Source organism: Nyctibius grandis, chromosome 15 (genome assembly GCF_013368605.1).
Source record: "Nyctibius grandis isolate bNycGra1 chromosome 15, bNycGra1.pri, whole genome shotgun sequence".
NCBI classification, from domain to species: Eukaryota; Metazoa; Chordata; class Aves; order Nyctibiiformes; family Nyctibiidae; genus Nyctibius; species Nyctibius grandis.
This window is the reverse complement of record NC_090672.1, coordinates 8642266-8666111: the sequence shown is the minus strand read 5'-3', so window position 1 is coordinate 8666111 and position 23846 is coordinate 8642266. Positions and strand designations below refer to the sequence as shown.

Below are 23846 nucleotides of genomic sequence, written 5' to 3'. Positions count from 1 at the left end.
ACAAACTTCTCCTCAGCTAAGAGCCAGGAGGGCAGACAGCGGGGGATGCAGATGATGTTGGCCTTAAAACGAGTGGCATGCGTCGAGGTCTGCGGCAGCGGGATGACCCCGTGACATATTTCTTACTCATGGCTTAGACGTGCCGGATCAGATTCCCACTGACACATAAAGCCCTTTTCCACAGCTCTGGCAGCGTTAAGAGCTGGGACAGCCTAATCTCTTCCTAAAACCCTCCTGTGCTGTAATGCTGACCAAAACCTGGGAGTTTTGCGTGGGAGCAGCGAGTGTGCTGACGTAGGGTCTGCGGTGCTCATCAGCATCACCTCCTCCCCTTCCCGTCTGCCTTCCTGGTATCATATACACCGGTACACCTTTTACTTTTTGGAGGAGGGATGGTCTCTCTAGCATGGTTTTCTAGGGAAACAAGCAAGCTGTGTGTGGGCAACGTGTGGCAGCTATATGTGTGTCCTTATTTGCACATCGACTTCAGAGATGTAAATCTGGAAGATGCAAAAAACTTTCTGCGGGTTTTGTGGCTGGGCAGCCTGGCACTCCTGCCAGGCAGGGGACAGCCACGTCGCACACTTCACCTTTTTTTAGCAAGCAGAGGGTCTACATAGGAAAAAGACATTGGTAGTGCCCAGGCTACAGAAGTGCTCCAGTCATGTTGCAGGAGGCTCGAAGGGGATGGAGCAGCCTGCAGGAAGCAGGGTCCCACAGCAGAGTTTGTGCAAGGACTGGCTGGGCAGCGTGTGATGCAGTGGTGTGACGTGTAGCAGTAATCCTGACATGGAAGTGGGTAATAAAAGTCTTCAATTCCCTTTAAAAGCCCTTCTGTAACACTAGGGCAGGGCAAAAAACTCTTGGTCAAAATCAGAATCAGGCTCATTAGATTTTGAGAAAAGTTACCTTGCAAATGACTTTCTCCCTAATTTATCTCTGTATTCATTTACTAATTACACAGCTCAGTTTTCTTCAGCCCATGAACCCAAACCTACTTGTAGAAGGAAGGTTCTGCAAAATGCCCTCAGACTAAACCCAGTTTGGTACCTGCATGTTAAGAAAATAAATAGTCCCTGAGCAAGAGGGACGTTTTCCTGTAAATATAGCATTCAAATTTAGCTTCTGCCACTGTAGGCAACGTGGCATTAAAAGAAGGAGCTTAAGTTATTAAACTGAGCTGCTTTAATCATCCAGTTCGGGGAAATCCATTGCTACAGGAGACCTGAGGATTAATGTATTTTTACCGCAAAGCCAATACATCTATTCTGATCAGTTAGCGGTCGCTCACTTGTGCATATGAAACTTCATTCTCTGGGTTTACCCTCAATAGGATGGGACCAAATGGAGTTTTATTTGGAGATTGACCCTGTTACATTGAATCTCATCATTCTGGTAGCTAGTTATGTTATTTTGCTTCTGGTCTTCCTGATCTCTTGCGTGCTCTATGACTGCAGGGGGAAGGATCCCAGCAAGGAATATGCCCCCGAGGTCCCTGCAGACACCCAGCCTCCGATCCGGCTGGTGGTGATGCAGCAGGGCTCTGCCAGCACCCGCTGGGCAAAGGGGCTTGTCCCTGCCTATGAAAACTCCTCCGACCGGCCAGGGAAAAGGACAACAGTCGTGTAAGGGGACCCTGCCTCGGAGCTCCGGTTTCTGCTGATCAGCTTGCCTCGTCTGCTATGTTTACTCTCCATTTGCAAAAGGATCACGCATTCACAAGGTAAGTTGAGACACAGATTTATTCGTTATGGTGCCATTGCCAAGGGGGTCGTTTTATGTTCAGCTGTGTTCTGCATCGATACAGGCTTGCAGTTCTGCCTGCCACCCATAAAGGGGCTAATTTCTATTTACGCTGCTGCCGCCTTGCAGCCCACTGGCAGTCGGAAGCAGTGACGCTTTTATCCACTCAGGCACGGAAGAAGGGCCTTGGTTTAATCTCAAGTCGTGCTTGGTACTGCTATTTTTGCAGGTACACAGTGTTTTTCAAAGCATCCCAGCCTGATGGGATGGGCCAAGCTGTGCTGCCCTGCAACCTCGGCACATCTTCCTCAGCCTGCAGAGTGCAAATGACCTTGGTAGGCTGTTTTATCTCTCCAGTGAGAAAAGAAATGCTGAGGATGTTAAAAGGATAGAGATAGTGCCTTTCTGATAGAAGCCAGCTGCTGCTCCCATCAGAATTTAATACTTTCCGTGCTGTCTGTAAGCTCACCGGAGGGCAGTGCCAAGCTGGGCTTGGCACTGATTTTCCGTAGGTAGAAGATGAGCTCTGCTCTTAGCGGGCGGAGTACCCATTGCCCCGCACAAATCCCCTGATGGGATACGATATGCTTCCTGGAAAAGCTGGGTACGGTGCCTCCTGCCCAAGGGAAAGCGTGAGCCGGGGTAAATTTACCGGTAATGCAATATGTGTGAGTCATCGGTGCCATCCGCCCCACTGAAACAGCAATTTCTGACCCTCTGCAGCTAGTGGGACCTACATCCTGCCTTTCGATGTGCATCTCCACGTGTCTGACCCTGCCGCTCGCTCCCGAGCCTTCCTTCAGTTGTATTGTGTTCCAGCTGGTTCCATGGGCCGTGTGAAGGGTGTTATTGCATCTCCAGTAAATCTAACGTTATCTGCATCAGCTCCAGTTATTTTTCCCATAATTTGGAAGCTATAAGATAAAGGCCTTTTTGGATAAGAAGTTTCTTCAATGTCTTGCTGGGTTTCTCCCCCCTGGCACTTCGATAGACTTAAAGTTCCCATCCCTTGAAAGGAAGGGAAATGTTTTTGTCCTGCAAGTGAAGGACAAAGGGGCAGAGACAAGAGGGCTGTTGATCTTGTAGCCACTGAAGTGTAGATGTTCCTGAGCAGAGCCAGCTCAGGTCCTGCTCTGTCCCTGTCAGCCTGGGCTGCAGAACCCACCCGAGAAGCTGGGCAGACCCAGCTGACCCCTGCTATGCTCCATGCTGGCATGGGCGCTCTGTCACTGGTGGCCAAACCAGCTTTTTAAACTAATTTGGCTGCGGGGAATTTGTGGCTCATGTTGGTTTGTTCTGCCCAAACATGTCCTTGATCGAGCAAAAGACTGAAAACTGTGTTCTGAAATCCTAAGATGGGATGCTTAATGCCAGGTCACTGGGTCCCTCTAGATAGTGCTTGAGTTACTGTGTGTGGTACTTTTTAACTGATTATTCAGGGAAAAATAGCACTGGACCCACGCTGTTGCAGGTGTCTGTCCCATATTCTATTTTACATCATCTTAATGCAAAGTACCCACAGAGTCCTATACAAAGCTTTAGTAAACACGGTGAGATTTATTACCTGTCTATGTCAGGTGTCGTGGATGACTTGCTGGATGCAGTGGTCCCAGTGCCTTCAGGGCAGGCATTTTAAATACTTCCAGAAATAAATTGCAGTGAGTTTGATCCACAATTAAATAAAGCTGTTGGCTGGACTGCATGGTTTGTACTCCAGCCACCTGTGCTGCATCCCCAGACCTGCTGATTTATGCATCAGCCTGCAGAGCATCCTGGTGCTGGCAAGGAAATCTTGAGATATGGGGTATCTTCTTATTTGTTTGTATTTTTAAAAAAGCAACCAGAATGGTTAGTGGTTTTTCTTTTGGTTTCTAAATTCTTGAGGGTGAACCCAGGTTTTGTTTTCAAGCTGTCCTTTGCACCCCTGTGAGTTACAGATACCCTGGTTTTGGAAGGAAGGCTGCTGAGAGCTGGGGGCTTGAGTAAAACCTTGATGTGATGAAACTGGTAATAAATCAGAATTTGGTGGCATGATTCTCTGCCACGTATCATACTGAAATAATTATGTTGAATGTCTTGGTTTGGTTATTTAGCACTGAAAAAGTGCAATTAGTTGACTGCAAGTTGTAGCTGCTTTGGCAAAACCTGGCAGTGACTAGGCTGCTGGTATGTTATGGCCACTGTCACCCACGCAGGCCAGTGTTATCTTTCCTTGGGCTCTACTATCTGCCTTGTCTTCAACTTGTAAGCTCTTTAAAGCTCTTTGTGTGTTCATATATCATCTAACGTGCTAGAAGCTGCCTTGGTGATAAGGAATCCTTGGTGTTAGGAAACAGAAATAATAATCTTTGCTAAGAAGACCTTGGAGGTGGGACTAAAAAGAGCTCAAAAATATCACAAAGAGTGTGGCATAGCTGTTTTCTTTGTTGATGGTAAGATGCCATATAGAATGGCACGATGCCAGCAGAAAAGTTCTGTGGTTCTTTGAGGAAGGTCATGCAAATAACGTAATGATACCATGACACGTCTGCTGTATCTTTGCCACCGTGTTTGTTTATGCATTCCAGGCAAAGATAGACTTGCAAGGCTGTGTTAATAAATACTTCTAGATACATAGATTTCTCTAACAGCAAACCTTTTGTGTACACCAACTACAAACTCTTGGCTCCTTGAAACTCTATGGCAAAATTGTTGCTTTTTGTGTGGTCAAGTTTTCTTGCTGAAGCTTTCGGAGGTGGGGCTGTAGTGCTGCAGGCAATGCCCGGGGAGGCTGCAAGGGGGGGAGCAGTTTCTAGGAGCGCACTGTTCACTTGTAAGGAAATTTATCAGTTGTGATAGAGTTGGTGGACTCTGCCCTGACATGTGGAGGTAAAAGCAGCAAATGACACTTCCCTCCTGATAGTGTCTCTAAACAGTGGGTAAAATCCCCTTCCAGAAAAGGAGGGACTAAAGTGCATCAGGACTTTGCTTTCTCAATGGGAGTAAAATGGTTTTCTTGTTTTGTCTATGCTAGAACAATATTGGTGCATTAAAGCAGGGAGAGCCCTTGGGTATGTACAGAGAATTGCAAGTAATCAAGACACTGTGAGTGAAATTACTGCTTTGTGGAGGTCTCTGGTACCACACTTTACGTAATGACTGTGGCAGGATTAATGCACGTAAATGGGCTTTTATTGGGTCGAGTGTGCAGGTCGAACCCTTGAAGCTGCAGTCCCTCAAGTGCTTGCAGTCCTCTGCCATCATTCTGCATCATCGCAAGAAAGCGCGCACGAATATTCTCCTACCAGCGCAGCTATTTTCCCTAAATCGTATGGTGTAAGATGTGTATCCTTTGCTGGGGTCCACACGGTGTAAAAAAACACCCTGAGAACAGGCTTTGCTGATGGCTGCACAAAATGGAGCCATGCGGGGAGTTCTGTGGAGACTGGGATATCCCTTTGGGATATCTGCAGCATCTTGCAGGCTCTGGTCCACAGCTGGCAGCACGGGGAATGTCCTGCCCTAGAGAATCAGGTAGTATTTTAAGGCCTGGATATCTAGCACAGAAATACTGTTTTGAAGTAGGTGCCATTTGCAAATGGGTAAGATGTTGGTAAAAAATGTGTTCCCAGTTCTGCCCTTGGCCCTGGGTATCCTTGAGCAGCTCATGTTCCCATTGTGCTTCTCTCCATGTGTCTCTACTCCACATTAATTTTCTCTCCTCTTCTGTCCTCTGCACTGAGGTTTCTCTCTTAGATGTTTCTGCGGTTCCTAATGGAACGCAGGGGCTGCACTTGAATTTCACTCTATGAACTAACCCAGTAGGTTCAAAGAAAACAAAATAAAAATGTACTCCAACAAAAAATGACCAGAGTGGGTGGAGCGGAGAAGTCGATGAACAAGCCACAGTAAATCTGGGGAAACCGTGGACAGAGAGCCTTAAAACACTTGCTTTGAGTGAGCTACGGTCGTCGTGGAGGTCTGACGGTCTGTAGCTCTGCAGTTAGAAGGGAACCGAGTGGTGGTGGGAGGATTTATTGCTGTTCTGCAGGAAGCAGGAATTCAGTCTGCACTGGCTGGCTTTCAATTGGCTTTAGTGCCCTTTTAAAGTCACATATTACTGCTTCTGTAAAGCCTCTATTAAAGGGTTTCACAGAAACAACAGGAAAAAACCTCTAGATTTCTGAAACATTAATTCAAGTGAAACGTGTCATTAAATTCACTGAAAATACATCTTTTATGTGAGCCTGTTCCACTGTAAATATACTGTCTAAGCCTTCAGATTTTTTTTTTAAATCCCTAATAATATGTGAGTAGAGGATTAGCCCAGACAGACTAACCCATATTCACAAGGGAGAATTCCTTCCCATGCAGTGAATTTTTCTGAATTTGAAAAGGGATAAATCTTCTCTCATTTTTTATTAGCACATTGTTCTTATCATGCAAATGCTCATCCTCTGATAGTGCTAAGTATAGAAGTGCAGTAACATGTCCAAGTCAAACCCCTTGGCTGTAAGAAGAGCTTAAGAATAGTTTTTACTGCCTAGAACCACACCACCTTGCGTTATCAGCTATTCAGCTTGCGTAATGTTGGCACTTTGGTGGGAATGCCAAGAGGTGAGAATGGATATTGGGTGTTGAATTGGAAATACTGTTCTTCCAGCCATGAGCCAATACTACTTCGTGCTTAGGGGAGCCCTACAGCCCAGCGTGCCATCTTTTAGACGGATTAAAAACTGCAAGCTCGAGTCTCGTAAACTACCGTTGTACTTTCTGTAAGGCAAAGCATTGACCTGTGTCTCCTGGTCCTGCTCCACTCCAAATGACTTTGTGACTTTCCCAAGCGCTTGACTCCCTGTGCCCAACCTGTCCCGTCACGTAGGGTCTGGTGAAAGCAAATGTGTGTGTATTGCTGATGTCCCTGAGGGACTTCTGCAGCCTGTACCCAAAATAGCTGCGTTTCACTGGTGGATGACACTGCAGCCAGAGCCATAGTGAGGATGCACAGGAGGAAGGTGTGAAGGATGGGGTGACGTATGCTGGAGTCTGCTGGTGGTTGCTGCTGCCCAGGAGGAAAGCGTGGGGCAGCTGGAAGGACTTGAGAGGTGGAGATCTGGTCCTTCATGCTTGAGTGATAGAAAGCTAAATTAATTGTTTATAAACAAATTGCTCCGACATTCACAGCACAAAGCTATCTAACTTAACAAGAGAAAATCATACCAGAAATATAAAAAATGGGAAAAGCGGAACAGCTGCCGTCTCTAGCTTCTGTTCCAGCTCTGGGTTTTGTCTCCTCGCTCGCTGCCTCTCACGTGTGCTGGTTTCCTTGGAGACACTGCTGCTTAGTTTCCTTCTCTGATAATGACAGTGTTTGACATTAACCTTTCAAAGAGGCATTTCCACCCTAATGGGACAATTCGGATGCAGTTTTTGGAGGCAGATACTTGTCAGGAGGCATCCGAATCCAGCATCCGAATCCAGCATCCGATCGCTCAACCCGGGCTGCAGATGGGTCAGTCCCTTCCCAGATCTGCAGCAGATGCTCTGTGTGGGCAACGAAACTGTGCCCTAGTTTCTCCATCTGTTAATGGCAGTAATAATTGTTATGCAACTGGAGTGTTGGGTTGATTTAATTAATATTTAAGAAGGAACATGAGCTCCTTTCATGGGCAGTGCTATAGAAATATCGTTAACTATGAATTATTATATATTGATGTCTCTTCCTGAGCGCATAGGAGACTTGGACATGTTGTTTAAGCACCCACATTTCACACTCCTCCAGTATTGAAGCTTATTGGGCCCACAGGATAGCTCTTTATTACCCTAAAACTACACTGAGCTTAACTGCTATTGACTTTAGCATGAGCAGAGAATATAGGCTTAGCATCCACCTCTATTTGTATTAATGATACTGCCTCAATTATCAATCCTTTCATACAGTTTTATTACATAATATTTTTTCACATTCTTTTTTTAGTCCAATCACTTCTTCTAAATAAAATAAATACACAAATTCAGGCCCATTCTGGACCTAAACCTTTCAAGAAAGGAGAGACAGGAATCAGGAACATCCTTCTACACATGCCACCTTCAAATGACACAACAGAGCCCCTGAGGTTTTGAGGGATTAACGTGAGTTGCCTCAAGTTTATGGATGGAAACTGGGCATTCACAAACCAAATCTAATTAGCATAAGAAATGGGGATTGAAAAGAGATTTGTGAGTAGCAGCACTGATTTAATGTCTGCACATGCCATGTTCATGGGTACAGCCACTGTACCACCGACCCTCCCCAACAACGACAGTACTTGTTGGAAGCATATCAATAGTGCCTATTACAGGTGATTTCTTCCCTATTCTCTGCATGCTCTTCCCCTCTCAGGAGCATATTAAGCTCAGACTTGACAAAGTCACATATGTGTTTCCTCAAAAAGAAGAAACCTTCCTCCCAAAGAAGAGGAGACAGCAGCAGCCTTGGCTGGCTAGAGGACACACACTTCACATGTCCTGTGCCTGAAGGACATCTCCCTTAGCAGAGAGGAAGGATCTGTCTGAATTTCAGTGGGTTCCCGCTCGGGGCAGCGCGGGGCTGTGGGTTGCTATCTGTGTGGCTTGCGGCAACGTTTCCATTGAATCATTTCTCATCAGCCACCAACAGCTCTGCAATTCCCAGCCCTCCAGGCAAAGCATGCAGGTTACAGTGGGTGATAAGGTGTGAAACCAGGGACACTGCAGGGAAAGAAAAGCTTTTTACTGAGCCGGGAATAGTGTTTTATCACTTTTCAGGGTATTAGTTTTAGACCAGGTTTACACTGGAACCAGGGTGGTTTGATAATGGGTGGGTGGTTTTATTACTAGCAAAAACTCTGATGCAGATGCGAATACACCAGGAAAAAGTCATTTGTCAATAAGCCTTATTTTGCTTGCTGAAACTATGTGTACTAACTTGGCAAATAACCTCCTTAATTAATTGAAGCTCTATTTACAGTTGATGGAGAGAGTCAGCTTGTAGGGACATGCCATCAAGTATTTTCTAGTGCAGACAAGGCTCTATAAAGCTGCATTTTTATTTATATACCTCTGCAGAATTGAAAATCGGCGCAGAGCTTATAAAACCAAGTGTTTGGTCCCTGCGGTATTGAATAGAAGGCAAATCTTTGGCATCAGGAGGCTCCGTGTTTGTTTTGGGAAGGAGAGCTGGCAGGGATCCCAACGCTAACGCTGAACATCTGAGGAAGAGGCTGGCTGGAAAGAATTATGTCGTGACGCAGACAGGGGAAAGCCAGGAAATTTGAAGCCAGGACAGAGACTCTTACCTTAACTCGTTCTGGCATGGAAAAAATAATTATGAAGGGTTAACACCACATCCTTGGGACACATATTTATGACACGTGCTGGTGTTTAAGAGTTCCTTGGGAGGATGGACGTTTTACTAATTCGTTGTGGTAGAGGTTAGAGAACTGCTTGGACAAGCAGGAGCTTTAAGCCATAACTGGAGAAGATACGGCTCCTCATTGTCAAGTCTGTGTGTTTTTGCAACTGCCTTGGCAGAGTTATTTGGCCTGGGAGGACACATGCTGCTCTCCTATTATTACCTCTATAGAGTTGAAGGGACAAAGGTTCCTTTTTCTTTCTCTCCAACTAACTTTGTCTCGCCAGCTTTGCAATGTGGGAGATCTGGGGGGTTCCCTCCTGTTGTGATTTTGTGTTCTCAGTATTACAAAAGCCCAGCTGCTTCTTGGGGTGACAGTTAAACTGCCACTAGGAGCATGTAAGATACTATCGTGGACTGGTTAGTGGGAAACGGTTTTGCAGGTGGACTCGCTGCTCTTCCCCTTTTGCAAACAGAAAATGCTCTGTCTGCTTCATCTGCTTAAGGTGAATGCGTGGTTTTATTTCGCTGTTTGCTCTGTTAGCATGGAGGGGAAGAGAGGATACCGCAGCCCAGCGTACAGCATCCAAGAGGAGCGGGCAGCAGTGTTGGCAGCAAGAGGGCAAAGAAAGGTGCCAGCTTGGGGGGGCTGAATGGTGCCTGTTAAAGCTTCCCCCCAAAGGTCACCGCAGCCTGTCCCAAAGGTCACCGCAGCCTGTCCCACGGGCAGAGCTCAAAGCACGGTCCCGCTGCGGGGCCGACGCTTCCTGTTTTGTTAACAGCTGCCTGGGAGGAGGCGGGTTGTGGCCTTGGTTCATCTGTGCCCTCTCTGCTGGGAAGCACACGGGGGAACCGGGGGTGACAGACATCAGAGAAGGCAGATCGTTTCCAATTTTTTAGACTAGAAGTCAAGGAATACTTACGGGATAAAAAGGATGAAGGAAAATGTCTTAAGGCTGGGCTGTGCCCTCATCACACCAGGGCGAAGCACCTCTCTGTTTCTACACTTAGCAAAGGCTTGCTCTTACCTGGACTGGGCCAGGTCCAGCTTTTGGCTCTTACTTGCTTCCCAGGCAGGTGTGCAGCAGCACTCACACCTGTCTGCGGTGCAGAGGGCACCCTTTGATCCCCAGGTACTTCACACCCCGTGCAGACAGGTGGAGCGAGAGCCGGGTCTCAGCAGCCACCCGCGCACACTTAGAGGCCAGGCCCCGCGGGACGAGCACCCAGACCTCACCAGGACCGCAGCAACGCGTGTCCTGAGCAGGGCCAGTGGGACGCGGGCTGCCAGCGGCACGGCTCTGAGCCAGGGCAGCGCATAACGATGCTGCAAGCGTGGGGCAGCTTCCTGCCGCCGCATCCTGTCCAGCGCAGGGCTTGAAAGCATCCTCTTGGGTCAGAAGCATTTTACCTCTCTTGTTTGATATAAGTGCTACCCTGTCAGATTACCTCCGTGCCTACAGGGCACCAGCTCTCCTGCCTGAACGGATAAACCTCTGTCAGCCAGATCACATCCATCTCGAACTCACAGAACAACCCACCAGAAGGCAGCAGGGGCTCAGATAAGCCCTGAGATCAAAGGGGCACTTTGGGCTTAAAACTTGCAGTGTGCCTGATTGTGACTTCAACCTGGGGTGAGGACAGCAAGTGCCCAAGGTGACTGGAGCAGGGCAAGGCTGCCGCACTTCAGAGAGAGAAAGAGGTTTGTAGGAACAGCCCTGGCTGCCAGCACGGCGCAGGCTCCTGCAAGGGGCATGTGGCAAAGTCAGAAAATGCTTTAGTGTTTTGCCATGGATTTAAAAAATTGAAACAATCGTAATGCATATCTCCTAATAAAAGATAATATAGAAAGAAAAGCGACTATATCAGCTGCTTTGGTTGTTATACCCATATTAATGTATAACGCGTGCACGCACCTACACATGCAGAGACATACGTCTTTGTGCGCATAATTACAGGTTGTTGTATAAAGATTGCAGATGCTTCTATTTTAACCCTGTATTACAGGATCTTGAATTCAATACAGAAATCACTCCAGCTTGATTCTCATTCTTCACCTCACCTCGGATCACCCTCTTTCTCTTCTCCAGAAGCTCATGGGACAGGGCAGATGATTTGACAGTCGACTGCATAAAGCATCTACTGTCTTAAGTGTCATCTTTCCAAAAAGCACGTTCTGGGATGCAGGTACAGACCCCTGGTGCGCTTTGTTCTCCCCACAAATCGTTGGTCTTTCTACGCTCCAGTTTTTGGATTCACAGGGGCCAGATTCTGCTGCCTGGGACTCGGGCGTGAACCTGGACCGGCTCCAAAGCCGGCGGGCTGTGCCCTGCTCTCCCTTTCCCCGCTGTAGGCAAGAGGTTACGCGAGGTAATTCAAGGGGATTTCAGTGGAAATACCCAGGAGTGACACAAGTGCAAGGCAAGAGAGAAGGTCTGAATTTGCGTGAGTACAACCGCAATTAACATTTGGCTGCCGTGCTCCAGAGCCCGCGTCAAGGCGGGATCTGGCTGCTGGACGTGCTGCCTGAGTGTTTCTGCCATCCGTGTCTCTGGTCGAGTGGCTCTCACTCTGTCGGTTTTCACCCTCCCTTTGTTGCTCTTTGTACAACAACATGACCACTAATTGCTCCAGCTAATTAACTGTTAAAAGGCAGTGTCTTGGTCCTAGACCAACCCATGGATTTGAGGAAAGCTTTCCTCAGAAGCAAAGGCAGTTACAGTTGTGAACACCCTGAAACCATGTCATTAGAGCGTGCACCTGGGAGGCACAGCACTTCACTTTGTTTTCCTTTCGAGGGCCTCGAGCAATGTTTTTTCTTAGTCATCAGTCAGGATGCTTCATAGTGGACAGACAGCATTTTTCAAGTGGAGATGGGATGAATGAAATCAAATATTTGTTTCAATTTGAACTAAAATAATTTGTTTAATCAGACTGTCTTCCTCTGACGTCTGTCCATGAAATGCAAAGTGGAAAGCAACAGCTCTGGATTTAAAACTCGAGTTCCTTTGTAAGACACTGAGTGTCCCGTTCAGCAGAGATTTCACTGGGTTCCCGGGGCTTTCTTGCATTATTTAAGGTTTGGCACAATAACAGAAATAGCTGCTTTGCTTCTTTTGAAGACTTTAGTACCTGGCTAAGCACCTCATTCTCCGAGTAGCTTTGTACCTTCAGAACCAGGGTCCTACAGACGTAACCCCCACAAAACCTCCTGTGCAGAGGGGATGTGTAATGCTGCTGATATGGCAGCTCTGGCTGCTCCTTAGCCAGGCAGGGCCCGCTGCTGGTAACAAGACCCTTGTTTTTATTGACCTGAGATCTCATTTCTGGCAGACCTATACAATGACCTGTGCATCACAGAAGGCAGACTTGTATGCAAGCTATAAATTACCAGGTCTTTTCTCTCACTACCTTTTGTATATAAGGTAACAGCAGTCCTACTTTCTTTTGGCAGTGCAGTAATTTATCATTTGACAGTGGCTTAATGAAAACCTTACTGTTGTTCTCACTGGAATTTGAGAATCGACATTACAAAGGAGTCCTTCCTTGACCTTTCCCTCTTGGCCACTCCTGGAAATTAGTGTGTCTTCATTTTAATGAGCTCAGAGGATTGGGGAGTTGCAAGCAAAAAAAATCAACTTCAAAAATACCTAGCCTCCTCTTGCGAATATGTCAGGACATGTTTTTAGATACAAAGCTCTCTTACCTGAACAGGCTTGTGCTCTCCTTATTCTGTGCCTTCTCCAGCTGAGCTATTTCTTGGCTCCAGCCTATGGTTTATGATGCAATGCTGCACTTACTTTGCATGAGGTATGTTGCAACATATAGACCAGATCTTCAGCTGGTATAAATCACCCAAGTCTTTGCTCCCCTCTCTGTCATTCTGCGGTCAAATCTAGATGGCAAACCATGGGTGATGTGTCTGTGTGTGTGTGTGTATATATATATATATACACAAACACACACACATGTCTGCAATATATATATCTCTTTACAAGGCTTCCAGGAGCTGTGTCTAAACTGACAACACAATCATACAAGCAAAATGGAAGAAAATGCACTAAATGGAAATGACAGTAAGAACAGAACGCGGTCAGGAGATGCTGATTTCGGGGCTCTCTTTCCCATGTGTAGACAGAGGGGTCCCTGGAGTACCCCTCTGGCTGCAGGAGTTTGTAAAGGAAAACAAAATATTTGTCAGCAGTTGAAAAACTCAACTGGATGGGGTTTTTTACCAAAAGTTTCAAAACTGGCCAGACATCTTGTTGCTTTTCGGGATATTGAAAATTTTCCTTATTTTACCTTATTTTTGTTGAGTGAGATGATTTCTTCCAGAACTAGTGTTATGGGGTCAATCACAGATTTCAAGGTCAAGCTCATTGCTATGGAAAGACTCCTCTCTTTCACCAACCTGAGTGCCTGATCAGAAAACCAGTCTGCTTTCACAGTCGGGGAGAGGGATGAGCACCTCCAGAGGAAATTCCAATCTTAGCTGGATTTTGTCTCTTCCGAGAGAAAGCTGAAGGTGACGAGGCACTTCATTTGGATGCTTAAGGTTCGGTGGGAAGAACACAGGCTTGGTCTCTGCTGTACGTTTTGGGTTTCTGGTTTTGTGGTGTGAGCGCAGCTGCACAGAAGGTCCACTGCAGCTCCGTGTCTGAGAAAATGTTTGCTGTGTGAACTATACATTAGAATTTGTGTAAATTTGGATGTTGTGTAAATACTCTTTTGTAGTAATACACACACGCTATCTTGCATACATATTTATTTAGTAGAAAGATGGAAAGCTTGGAAGAGAACCATGTTTGCAAAGGGCTGTAATTGCAAACATTGCCTTCTCATGTCGATGTTGTGCAGCACATAACGGAAGCCAATATATAACTGAGAATCTCTAGGAAAGGTAATTTATTCTATCAATGTCAAATACATGTGCAAAACAATATGGCTTCATATTTATATTTGCAGTTTATTAGCACAAATAGATGGTGAAGTGAACAGAAAATAAACCGTACTGAAATAGGGGAGAGGTGTCAGTGAACCTTTACTTGCTGCTGCTTTTATCCAGTGTTAGTGCTGAGCACTCCCAAACCAGAACTGAACAGTTCAGCAGGGTAAAATCTGGATGGAGCAGCTGCCTGTGAACGTGGACGTTTCTATATGAAGGGATATATGTGCATATATAAGATTTCCTTAGGCCTTAAATCACGACAGGAGTCTCGCAGTGATGCTGCACCACGATGGGATTTCTCTGCACGGAGCAGGACTTGCCATTAGCCCAGGGGCTGTTTGATTCAGGACGGCTTTAGCCTACACTGCTTTTAGCCCATTTGTTATAACAAGAAGAGCTGCACCACCTCACCTGCAGGGCAGCAGAAGGCAGGGCTCACTCCTTCAATGCTGCCTGACATCCCAGCGTAAGAAAAGTGATTGCTGTTTCCTTGATCACATCAAAAAAAAGTTTGCCATAGCTGACAGTTTCTGACTGTGGCCCCTCTGGGGAGCTGGATGTTATTTTTCCCAGTGGGATGGTTAATAGACACCAGCTTTGCCACTATAAGATGAGGAAAACAGCTGCAGTTTTTCCAGGCAGGTACCTGAGCACGGCCATCCCTGAGCAGGAATATCGTGTTGTGCTCACCTAGCTGTGGCGCAGTAAAAATCATACACGCCTCGTCTCCCCGGGGATTTTACAGCTATGGAGCTGAGGCACATTAATTATCCTGCTGTCAAAACAAACCGTTCTCCGGTGCTGAGGACAAAGCCGCTGCTCAGAGCTGGCCTCAGGAGCTGGAGTAACAGGGGCTACGTGAGGTCAGGGCTGGAGGTGAGCTGGCAGAGCTCCCCAGGGCAGGCACGCAGAGTGGCTGCCCGCGTTCCCACGTGCTCAGCTCAAGCTCAGGCTGCGTCCCCTGCTCTCATGCCCATTTTTGACAACAAAAAAGAACAGCTTTGCCACCTCCTCTGTGTGAATGTTGGAGGAAGGATGGGCATCTTCCTATTCCCCTCCAAATCGGGAACTCTCTCCAGCATGCAAAAATTCCCAGTTGGAGTAGACACACCACAGCCCACGCTGCAACCAGCCCTTTTTCAGCAGCCAGGTGCACAGTGTGTGTTGGGGGGTCAGAGCAGGAACCCTGGGCAGGGGCCATCCTCACAAAGCTTCAAAACCAGTAGCTGATGACTAGGACGCAGTCCCTCGTGGGCTGATCGGTCCTTCGTGGGTGCTAAGACTGAAGTGCTGATGATCAGAGCTGGTGTCTTCTTGATGCTGTTCTCCATCCCTCCTCCACCAAACCCCAGTGGCAGTGGGTAAACTGTGACCAAAAGAGAGTCTGAACTGCTTGGTTTGTGTTTTTGCATGTCAGTATCAAAAGCAGGATTTGGGCTGTAAGGCTGTGCAGCCGCCAGCCAGAGCACGGGTCCAGAGAGCGGCCCTGGCCGAGAGCGGCTGCGCTGGGGTCACGGCTCTCGACGCCGGCGGAGGATCTGCCCTTGGAGCCGAGCAGAGCGGCTGGTTCATTCCTGTCGTGCCACACTTGGTGTTGAGTGCAGGGCTGCTTTCGGAGGCAGGCACGTTTATCACCCGCAGCAAAGTTTAATGGAGAGCCAACCTTTTTGGCAGCTTTTTATTGCAGGGAGGGGAGAGGGCTTATGTGAACTGGATTTGTGAGGGCAGTTGTACAAATATTTGTTCTCTGCTCCTTAGCAGCAAAGGGATGAGTACAAACAGCGTCTCCATTTAGGGTCCCACTCACTCATTACAAAAGACTTGATCCAGTTTTGGTTTTGTTACAGACCTCCAGCTCATTTGGTAGGTTGTGTAACGTGTAGCTCAGCCCTAACTCCATAGCACCGAATATAGAGGCAAGAGGCTTGACAGAGCGATGCTGTAACGATGGAAATCCTCCTGCGCAGGGAAGAGCTTTGGTCTGGGCAGTGGCTGTAAAAAGGGCACCTTTGGGATCCTCCGTCACTAGCACAATTCCATCTATATCTATTATCGCAAGCATCCATCTGCACCCTGTGAACGCAGGATCTGGCCACAAGCATCCAAGCAACAGCACACCCAGTGCAGGTGGTTATTTACCCAGTGAGGCTTCACTGCTCCTGGCAGTTCTCTCTCCTGCAGTCACTGCAGCAGAAGATGCTGTTTTTACCATAGGGAAAAAAAAATTCTAGAGAGAAAAAAATTCACAAGGAAAATGTGAGCATGCAGATGCAGTGCACAAGTTAGATTAGGACTGCCCTGCAGATGACCCAGGATCAGATCAGATTATCAAGGCTGCAGTTTGTAAGACCTCGCCCTCCCAGTTTGGATTAAACCTTAGGCCACATGCTGAAAAGTAAAGAGAAAATGAAATACTGACTAGCTGCTCCCAAAGTGAACGTCACGTGTGTGTGTAGTATCCAGTGTGTGGTTTTTCCTACAGGAAAAATACTGTTTGATTATGGCATTAAATATTGTGCCATATCAGAAATATACAGAAAGACTAAGCTAGAGTTTACTTTTATTCCAGTGCTCCCTAATGTTAAGGCCTTTGATTTTGCAACTTTAGTACGATTCTTTTATGCTGTAGGTGGAGAGATTTTGTGCTTAAAAATGTTTATTTTTAAACCACCCCTTGTGTGGTGGAGCACAGGTCCCTGCTGTGCCTGTAGGAAAACTGTAATAAAAATAACAATTTGAACAAACTATCTTGGATGATTCCACAAACATTTAGCCTTAATTTCCTTTTGTGATTTCACATTGGAGTTATATCATCTATGTAATTTGATATTAATATTTTTGAAGTTTAAGTACAGGAGCATTTCTGGCAGTTGTTTTTAGTTCCCCATTAATGTCTACTTAACTGCAGACAGAGAGTCAAGCATACATTTAATTATGGAGATGTCTGCATGACAGCATAGAATCTCAAACAAAAAAAAAGAAACACTTTTAATATGAATAATCTGGAGATTTAAAAGTATCAGTCATCTTTAAATAACATATTGATGACTAAAGCAGCACTAACATCTATTGCACTACACAGCCTGTGGTTTAACAACCGTTTATTTGAACCTTCTACGTTGCAGGCATGCACGTGGAGCCAAAGCGTACCCTGCGGTTGGGATGGGACTGATGTCACTGTCCAAAAGTTGGGCCTCTGCTCCCCAAAACTCTAGAACAACAGGAGAGAGACGGGCTCCTCCAGAGAACCCCCTGTCCTCTGCTGAGGGGCATCTGTCCTTGAAGGAGATTTCCTCCTTTTAGTCCTGAAGGACACTAAAGATCTTTTAAATCGTTAATGTTCGTTTAAATGTACCTGACATAGCTCTACTGCCAAAATATGGGAATTTGGATTTCCACTGAAACACTGAAATGTGCCTTAGAAAACTCTGATGTAAACTTTTGTCATTTTCACTGAAACGTCTGCAGAGCGTTTCCCAGTGCCAAGGGACCTAAGAGCTTTGGAGTTCTTCTCTACAGTTGAAAAAACCTAGTATTTAAGTAAAATACTATTACCAGACTCCAGTAAAATTACAAAGAATTGGTAGCAATTCAGAACCCGACATTCCTATTGGTATTAGATATGAGGCTCTTTGAAGTGAGTCATGTACAGTCGATAACAGCAGCGCAGGGCACGGCTGCCAGCAAGGGGCCAGCCGAGGGCACGGGCAGATGCCACCGTGGTGGTTAGCTGTGACCTGTCCCGCCGGCCACACGACAGGCGAGCAGCAGCACGCCTTCCCCCTCCTCACTCTCACACCGGGGCTGTGTCTCGCCCTGTAATTTATAAAATTCATCCTGCTAAAAACAAACAGAAAGGAGGAGAGTGGTGTGACCTCAGCCAGGAGGAACGGTCCAAGCGCAGCGCAGGAATTCCCAGGCTTTGATCTGCTGCCAGCACCACGTCCCGGCCGCTGGGGAAGCTACCGAGGAAACAGAGGTTGAAAGCGTCACCTTCCTCCAAGGCTCTGGGTTCCGCTCCCAAAAATGTGGCCTTGCCATTTTGCATCCACGAGCTACAAATAAGGCAGCTGTAACGCCCAGCGCAGCAGAACAAGGTAAGCCCTGGTGAGGATCCCCGCTCCTCTCTTTGGATAACCAAAGAGAAGTGACAGCCCTGGGGAAGGAGCAGTTTCTGAAAAGCTGTGCCCTGTACACACAGACGTCCCTACTTCAGCTCTTCATCAGGGACGTTGATTTTGTTAAGCCAATTTACCTTCTCCTTGTAAATATTGCTAGCTGAGCCTCAAGACCCAGGAATCTGGAGGACAGGAATTTGTTGTCTGAGGGTCCAATCTTGAAAAACAGCTTGAAGGACTCCTGTGCCCCTCTGGTTTGTTGTTTATCCACTCACTGTGGATAAACTGGATCCTACAAACCTCCCAATTAGTAGTTTTTTTCCCTTTAGGCCTTCCAGCAGTTACGCGATGGGTCAGAGTCTCATCGGTGTAAGTCCAGTCACTCAGTTACATCACTAGAACGCTGTAGACTTTCATCCACCACAACAGAAAGAGGAGTCAGGTCAGAGTCTGTCTGAAAACTTATCCCTTCCACCAAAGATAACACAATTTATAACCCTGTCTCAAGGGCGGTGTGAAAATTAACTGGATGCTGGAGGCAAGGCCTCACAAACATTGCTAACAGCAGTGACATTCATTTTGCAATCACTGTTTGCCAGCCGAGTAGAGAAATTTGCGCTGGAATCAAACCTCTTGATGCCACTGTCTCTTGCAAGTCCTCTGACCTCTCAGCAACTTGGCCTGTCCACCAGTAATTAAATGGTACATACCAGGAATTTCCTAGTGTCCAGAAGGAACGTTGTGAAACAGAACTCCTTTTACCCTTTATAACATACCACAACCAAGAGAAAGAGCGTTCAGGTTTTTGTCCTTGAATACCGTAAGTTATTTCTGCAGAAACACTGAAAAAAAGTCTTTCGAGATAGCAGGGAATTGCAAGTTAGACGATCACCCAGTTCTTCTTGTCCCCACCGGCCCCTCCACTCCCTCTTTGCAAGGCTGACAAGTGTTATTTAGATTGGGAGATATGGTAGGGACAGGGTGTCTGATGTTTGTTGGGCTCTAGTAAAGAACATATTCATTCCGCTTCTGAGTTATATTTGTAAACATCCGTAAGCAATAGAGAAAAATGGATTCATGTTTTATTAAGCCTGTTTACAAAAACTAGAGGACCTGAGATAATGCTGTGCATCGGAGTATAGATGTTTTCTCCCTTTCCAAATGTGTTTAAGGAAAGTAAAAAAAAAAATAAAACTAACAAGCTGTCAGCTGGGTGCTTTGTGAGAAAGCCCCACCGTGGCCGGCAGGAAGGGCAAAGTGAGTTCACAGGCTGCCTGGCTCCCGGGGTCCGAGCAGCCAGCGAGGCTGAGCCCCCGTGCAAGCCCCTCTTTCATGACCCACGCAGGGCAGTCAGGCACCTCTTCAGTTCAGCTGACTTCCATTCATCTTGATCTTGATCTCCTGTATTTGTTTTTTTCTAAAATACTGAGAAAACTAGGGACCATTTTAAGCTAAAATACAATCATAAAAAATAATTCAAGCAAACTTATGTCAAAAATCTCAAAATGAGGGACTATCCACTCAGAGTAAAATTTCAACCATTTAACCACTGACAAGAAATCAATTTGTTTTCTTTTGCTAAATATGTTTAAAATCTCTGAGCAGTCCAAATGGGATGTGGAAATCATTTCCTCTCAGATGACAAACGACAGGCTGAATTCCACCCCCTCTGTTCACTTTAGGCTTGACCTAGAGCTGATAGGAAACAATGAGAGTCTTTCCGTTAACTTAAATGGATTTTATGTCAGACCCATTAAGTAACAGCTTATTTCACTTCATTGATTGCGATGTCAAAAATGAGGTATTAAGAGGGATTATGGATGGCAGACACGTTCACGGAGCAAAAACCCAAAGGTGGTAAGAAAAAAGGAGGGTAAAAGTTTTTGTTTGTCAATGTCATAAACATCGATTGCAGATGGTCTGCTTTGCCTGTGGGAAGGGATTTAAACGTGGAACTGGTTTATTCTGGCTTTGGTATAAGTGTGAACATTTTTCATTTTCTTTTGAAAAGCCCAAAAACTGTAGATATAGAAAATATTGGGGCCAAAGAGAAATATTTTTTTCTGCATGGGTAACACTTCAAAAAAAAAAAATCTTCAAAAGCTTCCACTTTTGGAGGCTTAATGTGGATGCCAAAATCCAACATCTGTGAGATGGCAATTAATGCTCTTTTTTTTTTCCCCCCAAGAGTGGGGTGATGCTGGTGGTGATGCTTTTCTTTGCGGGTCACAATAATGAGACACGTCAGTGCAACAAAAGGATCGGGTGGGAGTCTTGGTCTCGGGATCTGCTGAGACACTGAAAGTATATGTTGTTACAATACAGTTAGAGTAATCCTTTACTCTCTATTGTAGAGTTCCTAAAGGCAGGCTACAACACAGAATCTCAGACTTTGAATTCTGTTATCCCTTTGGATTAAGAAACTGAACTGTGATTTTTCAGGGGATCTTGACAGCACAGTCCAAATGGAATCTGAAGACAATGCAGCTGCTTAGCTCCTGAATCAGGTTGTTCTGATTCGGCCTTGTGTCTAAAATTCTCTTTATGAGTGAATTTTACCTTTATATGGGCTTTTAATAAACTCCCACTTGCCTGTTAGCTTAAATTACACAGTGATTTCTGTTGGAGGAACGGATAGATATTCCAAGGGACGTGTATCACTCAGCCATAACCAGCAGGTTGAAATCCCTGATCATCTTTTTTATGGTACAATTACTAAAAGCCAAAAAACCCTGACATTTGTTATTTCTAAACAAGCCTTGAATTCTGGTACCTTTATGACTAAAGCTTCCCAAAGGAAATACTACAGAATCAATACCTGAAAACAGGATATTTCTGTATTTTTTGAAGGAGAAGTTCACTGCAGTCATTAACAGACTTGATTCATCTGATGACTCAGAATTTGTGCGGCTGGTCCAAGGCCAGTACAGAGACTGACAAGAGCTGCTTTTCTCTCCTTCTCTAGAGATGTGATCTTGTCTCAGTTACACAAAGCACCTCCTGCCCTTGTGTCAACTTCTTTATCTAAGGAGAAGGTTGAATGTGTAACATGCAACAAGGAGGAATTTGATTTTTCACTCCAACAGAAAGTTCTCTTTGTAACAAAGAGATCGGTGTGATCCTACTAGAAAATGTTACTGATTGAAATACATTTGAGGTACATCATGAATCCAGATGAACCCAAGTTTGTTAATCTAAAACAAGGAAAAAATATCAGTGTTTTTGAAACAGTCTCAACATTAGAAGACATGCTTTTAGGATCAAGTATGCCATGGGATCTTGGCAACTTAAAAAAAAAAAGACCTTTTCATATTTTCCTTTGTTTGAAAAGATAGATTAATATCAAATTTGATCTTCTTTGGGTTTCTCAATATGCATTTTGAAATCTACGTAATTTTGTTCACTGCCAGAAACAGGCTTGTCTTCAAATACAATACGACAGGACTATTATTTGATACACAGACCAAATGACTGCGAAATAATGTTTCTCCATTATTTTCCTGAAGATGCAATTAAACTTCGTTAGTCACATAGATAATCAAATTATAATTTCATGTCTGTCTCTTGTTTAGGAGCTCAACTGTCTTTGATTTGAAGTCCCTAAATCAGTGAACAACCAACATATATTCTGCATTTTGGTTTAAGTTTTCTATGACATATTTAGGTTTTGTTCTTATTATAAAATTCCAGGCTCACACCAAATTTTAAAATGTTAATAATTCAGCCATTGCCTTCAAAGGGGTTCAATGGCTCAGTGGACAGATGATTTAAATAGTCAAATAATTTTAAAACATCGCTCTCTTCTGAGAGTTTATAGCTACACTACTCATTTCCCAGTAATTGCTCTCATATTAAAGATTCCTATTGACTTGAAATACTTTTATATTATTCCCCAAGGTAACTGTTTACTGTCCCCACAAAATCTGGTGGGTTTGTGGCCATGGAAAATACACTTTTCTCAGAAATACTGACAAAAGAAAAACCTTCAGCAGAATTTGAAATTTCATTATCTAGCCTAATCTAATCTAATACAAGGCACATCCCTCTCAAATCACTTGTTTTACTTGCAGTAAGTCTTCTCTATTATATTACTAGGTGATGCTGTAATCCCATTTCGGGTTTAATGCTGGCAGCAAGAGCGCTATGACATCAGGTAGGTGTTTATATTCCAATATTTCCACTGCAAGTGGCTGCATATGCCGAGGAACCAGCCCTTCTTAGATACCTGTGTCACACTGGGAAAGTTGTCCAGGCCAGAACTAATTCCATTAGTGTTTGGAAAGCTATTTATAAGCCTGCCTTCAGTGAGATGACCTTATTAATTAGATTGGGGGAAGGCTGAGGGAGGGAGAAGTGCTCATTTCACAAGACCATTGACATGCATTTCAGTAAGAAATGCTTCTCCTTCACACTATGCTCAAAAAAGACTGTTAGGTAAAGCAGAAATCTGGGTCAGTTTGCAACAAGGGGAAAAAAAGAGCTACATCCATGCTGCCTGCAGGACCCTTGTCCTGGGTCAGACCCAGAGCATGACACTTTACAGGGTAGCTCGGATGCACTAAGAAGGCCCAAGCCCTTCTCTGAAGGGCTCTGGGTTGATTTGCCCGTTTGATCTGTACTGCAGAGACGTGTTTGAGGACACGCTGAGAGGGAGCACAGCCTCGAGCTTTCCCTACGGTGCTCCAGAGCACCCCACAGCTTGCACTTCAGTGTGAGCTTGTGCCCAAAGTGCAGCACACAGCGCTTTATCTTGGGCTCACCTGAGACCTACTGCTGTCCTGGTCTTACAGTCCACATTATTGCAAAACTGATTTTTGTATTAGAAACTTGAAGAAGAAATTCCTTCAAAAATTGCATCAGTAAGTTATGTTTTACCAGCAAAGATCTTTTCTAGAATGTATTTCTACCATAGGCACACACATGTCTGAAGGAGGCACTCAGTTACAACCACACTTACTTCAGAATTTGTTCTCTAAGGAAGGGAAAGAGCTTTAACCTCTAAAGCTTCTAAATCAAACCTTAGCAAAACCATCACCTTCCTCCATTATAATGTACACCCCTAAGAGAGGAAGACTAGATCCTCACATTTTGTTTGTTATGAAGTCAAAAGAAGCCAGAAGGGTATTTTTCTCCACCCTTATTTACCAGAAATGCTTGATTTATTCTCCCTGTGTAGACTGGGAGTGGAGAGGAGTTTCACCTGTCAAACTTGTTTCCCGTGCCTCATTAAGGGCCCTGTGCTGCTCAGCTTGCCTCCCTGCTGCATTAAATTGGCTAAGAGCTTCCTGAGCCATAGCATGTGCCCTGCTGCCTCCAAAGTCAGCCTGTCACCACTGGCAACTCCAACCAGTAAGTACCTGGGAACTTCGCAACGACTTGTCACCGATACATCTGTTTTGGCAACCGTGGAGCTGCTTATGAGTGTTTGCTTCTCTGTTATCTGTTTAACAAATCAGGAGAATAGTTATTGTGCAGGCTTATAATAAGAACTTATCTGTGCCAAACAACTAAAAGAAACTCAGCGTTTGTGTGAGATGTTTAATTTTATTAATATAACCTTCTGATAGAATTTCATTCACCACTGACATCTCATGTAGCACTTAAAATTCCATCTTGGGTGGGGAAAAGGAAGCTTTCAGCAAGTCCTGCCTATATTCATTTGATAGATTTGTGCAACCCAAGACAA

The 23846-nt window shown here is 45.3% G+C and overlaps 1 protein-coding gene across 1 annotated transcript; it reads left to right on the top strand.

Annotated features, from left to right (window-relative positions):
• Positions 1 to 1299: 1299 nt before the first annotated feature.
• SMIM36 (small integral membrane protein 36) lies at positions 1300 to 1629 on the top strand. Its single transcript, XM_068413047.1, has one exon. It carries the CDS (start codon positions 1300 to 1302, stop codon positions 1627 to 1629), a length of 330 nt encoding a protein of 109 aa, XP_068269148.1.
• Positions 1630 to 23846: the final 22217 nt, after the last annotated feature.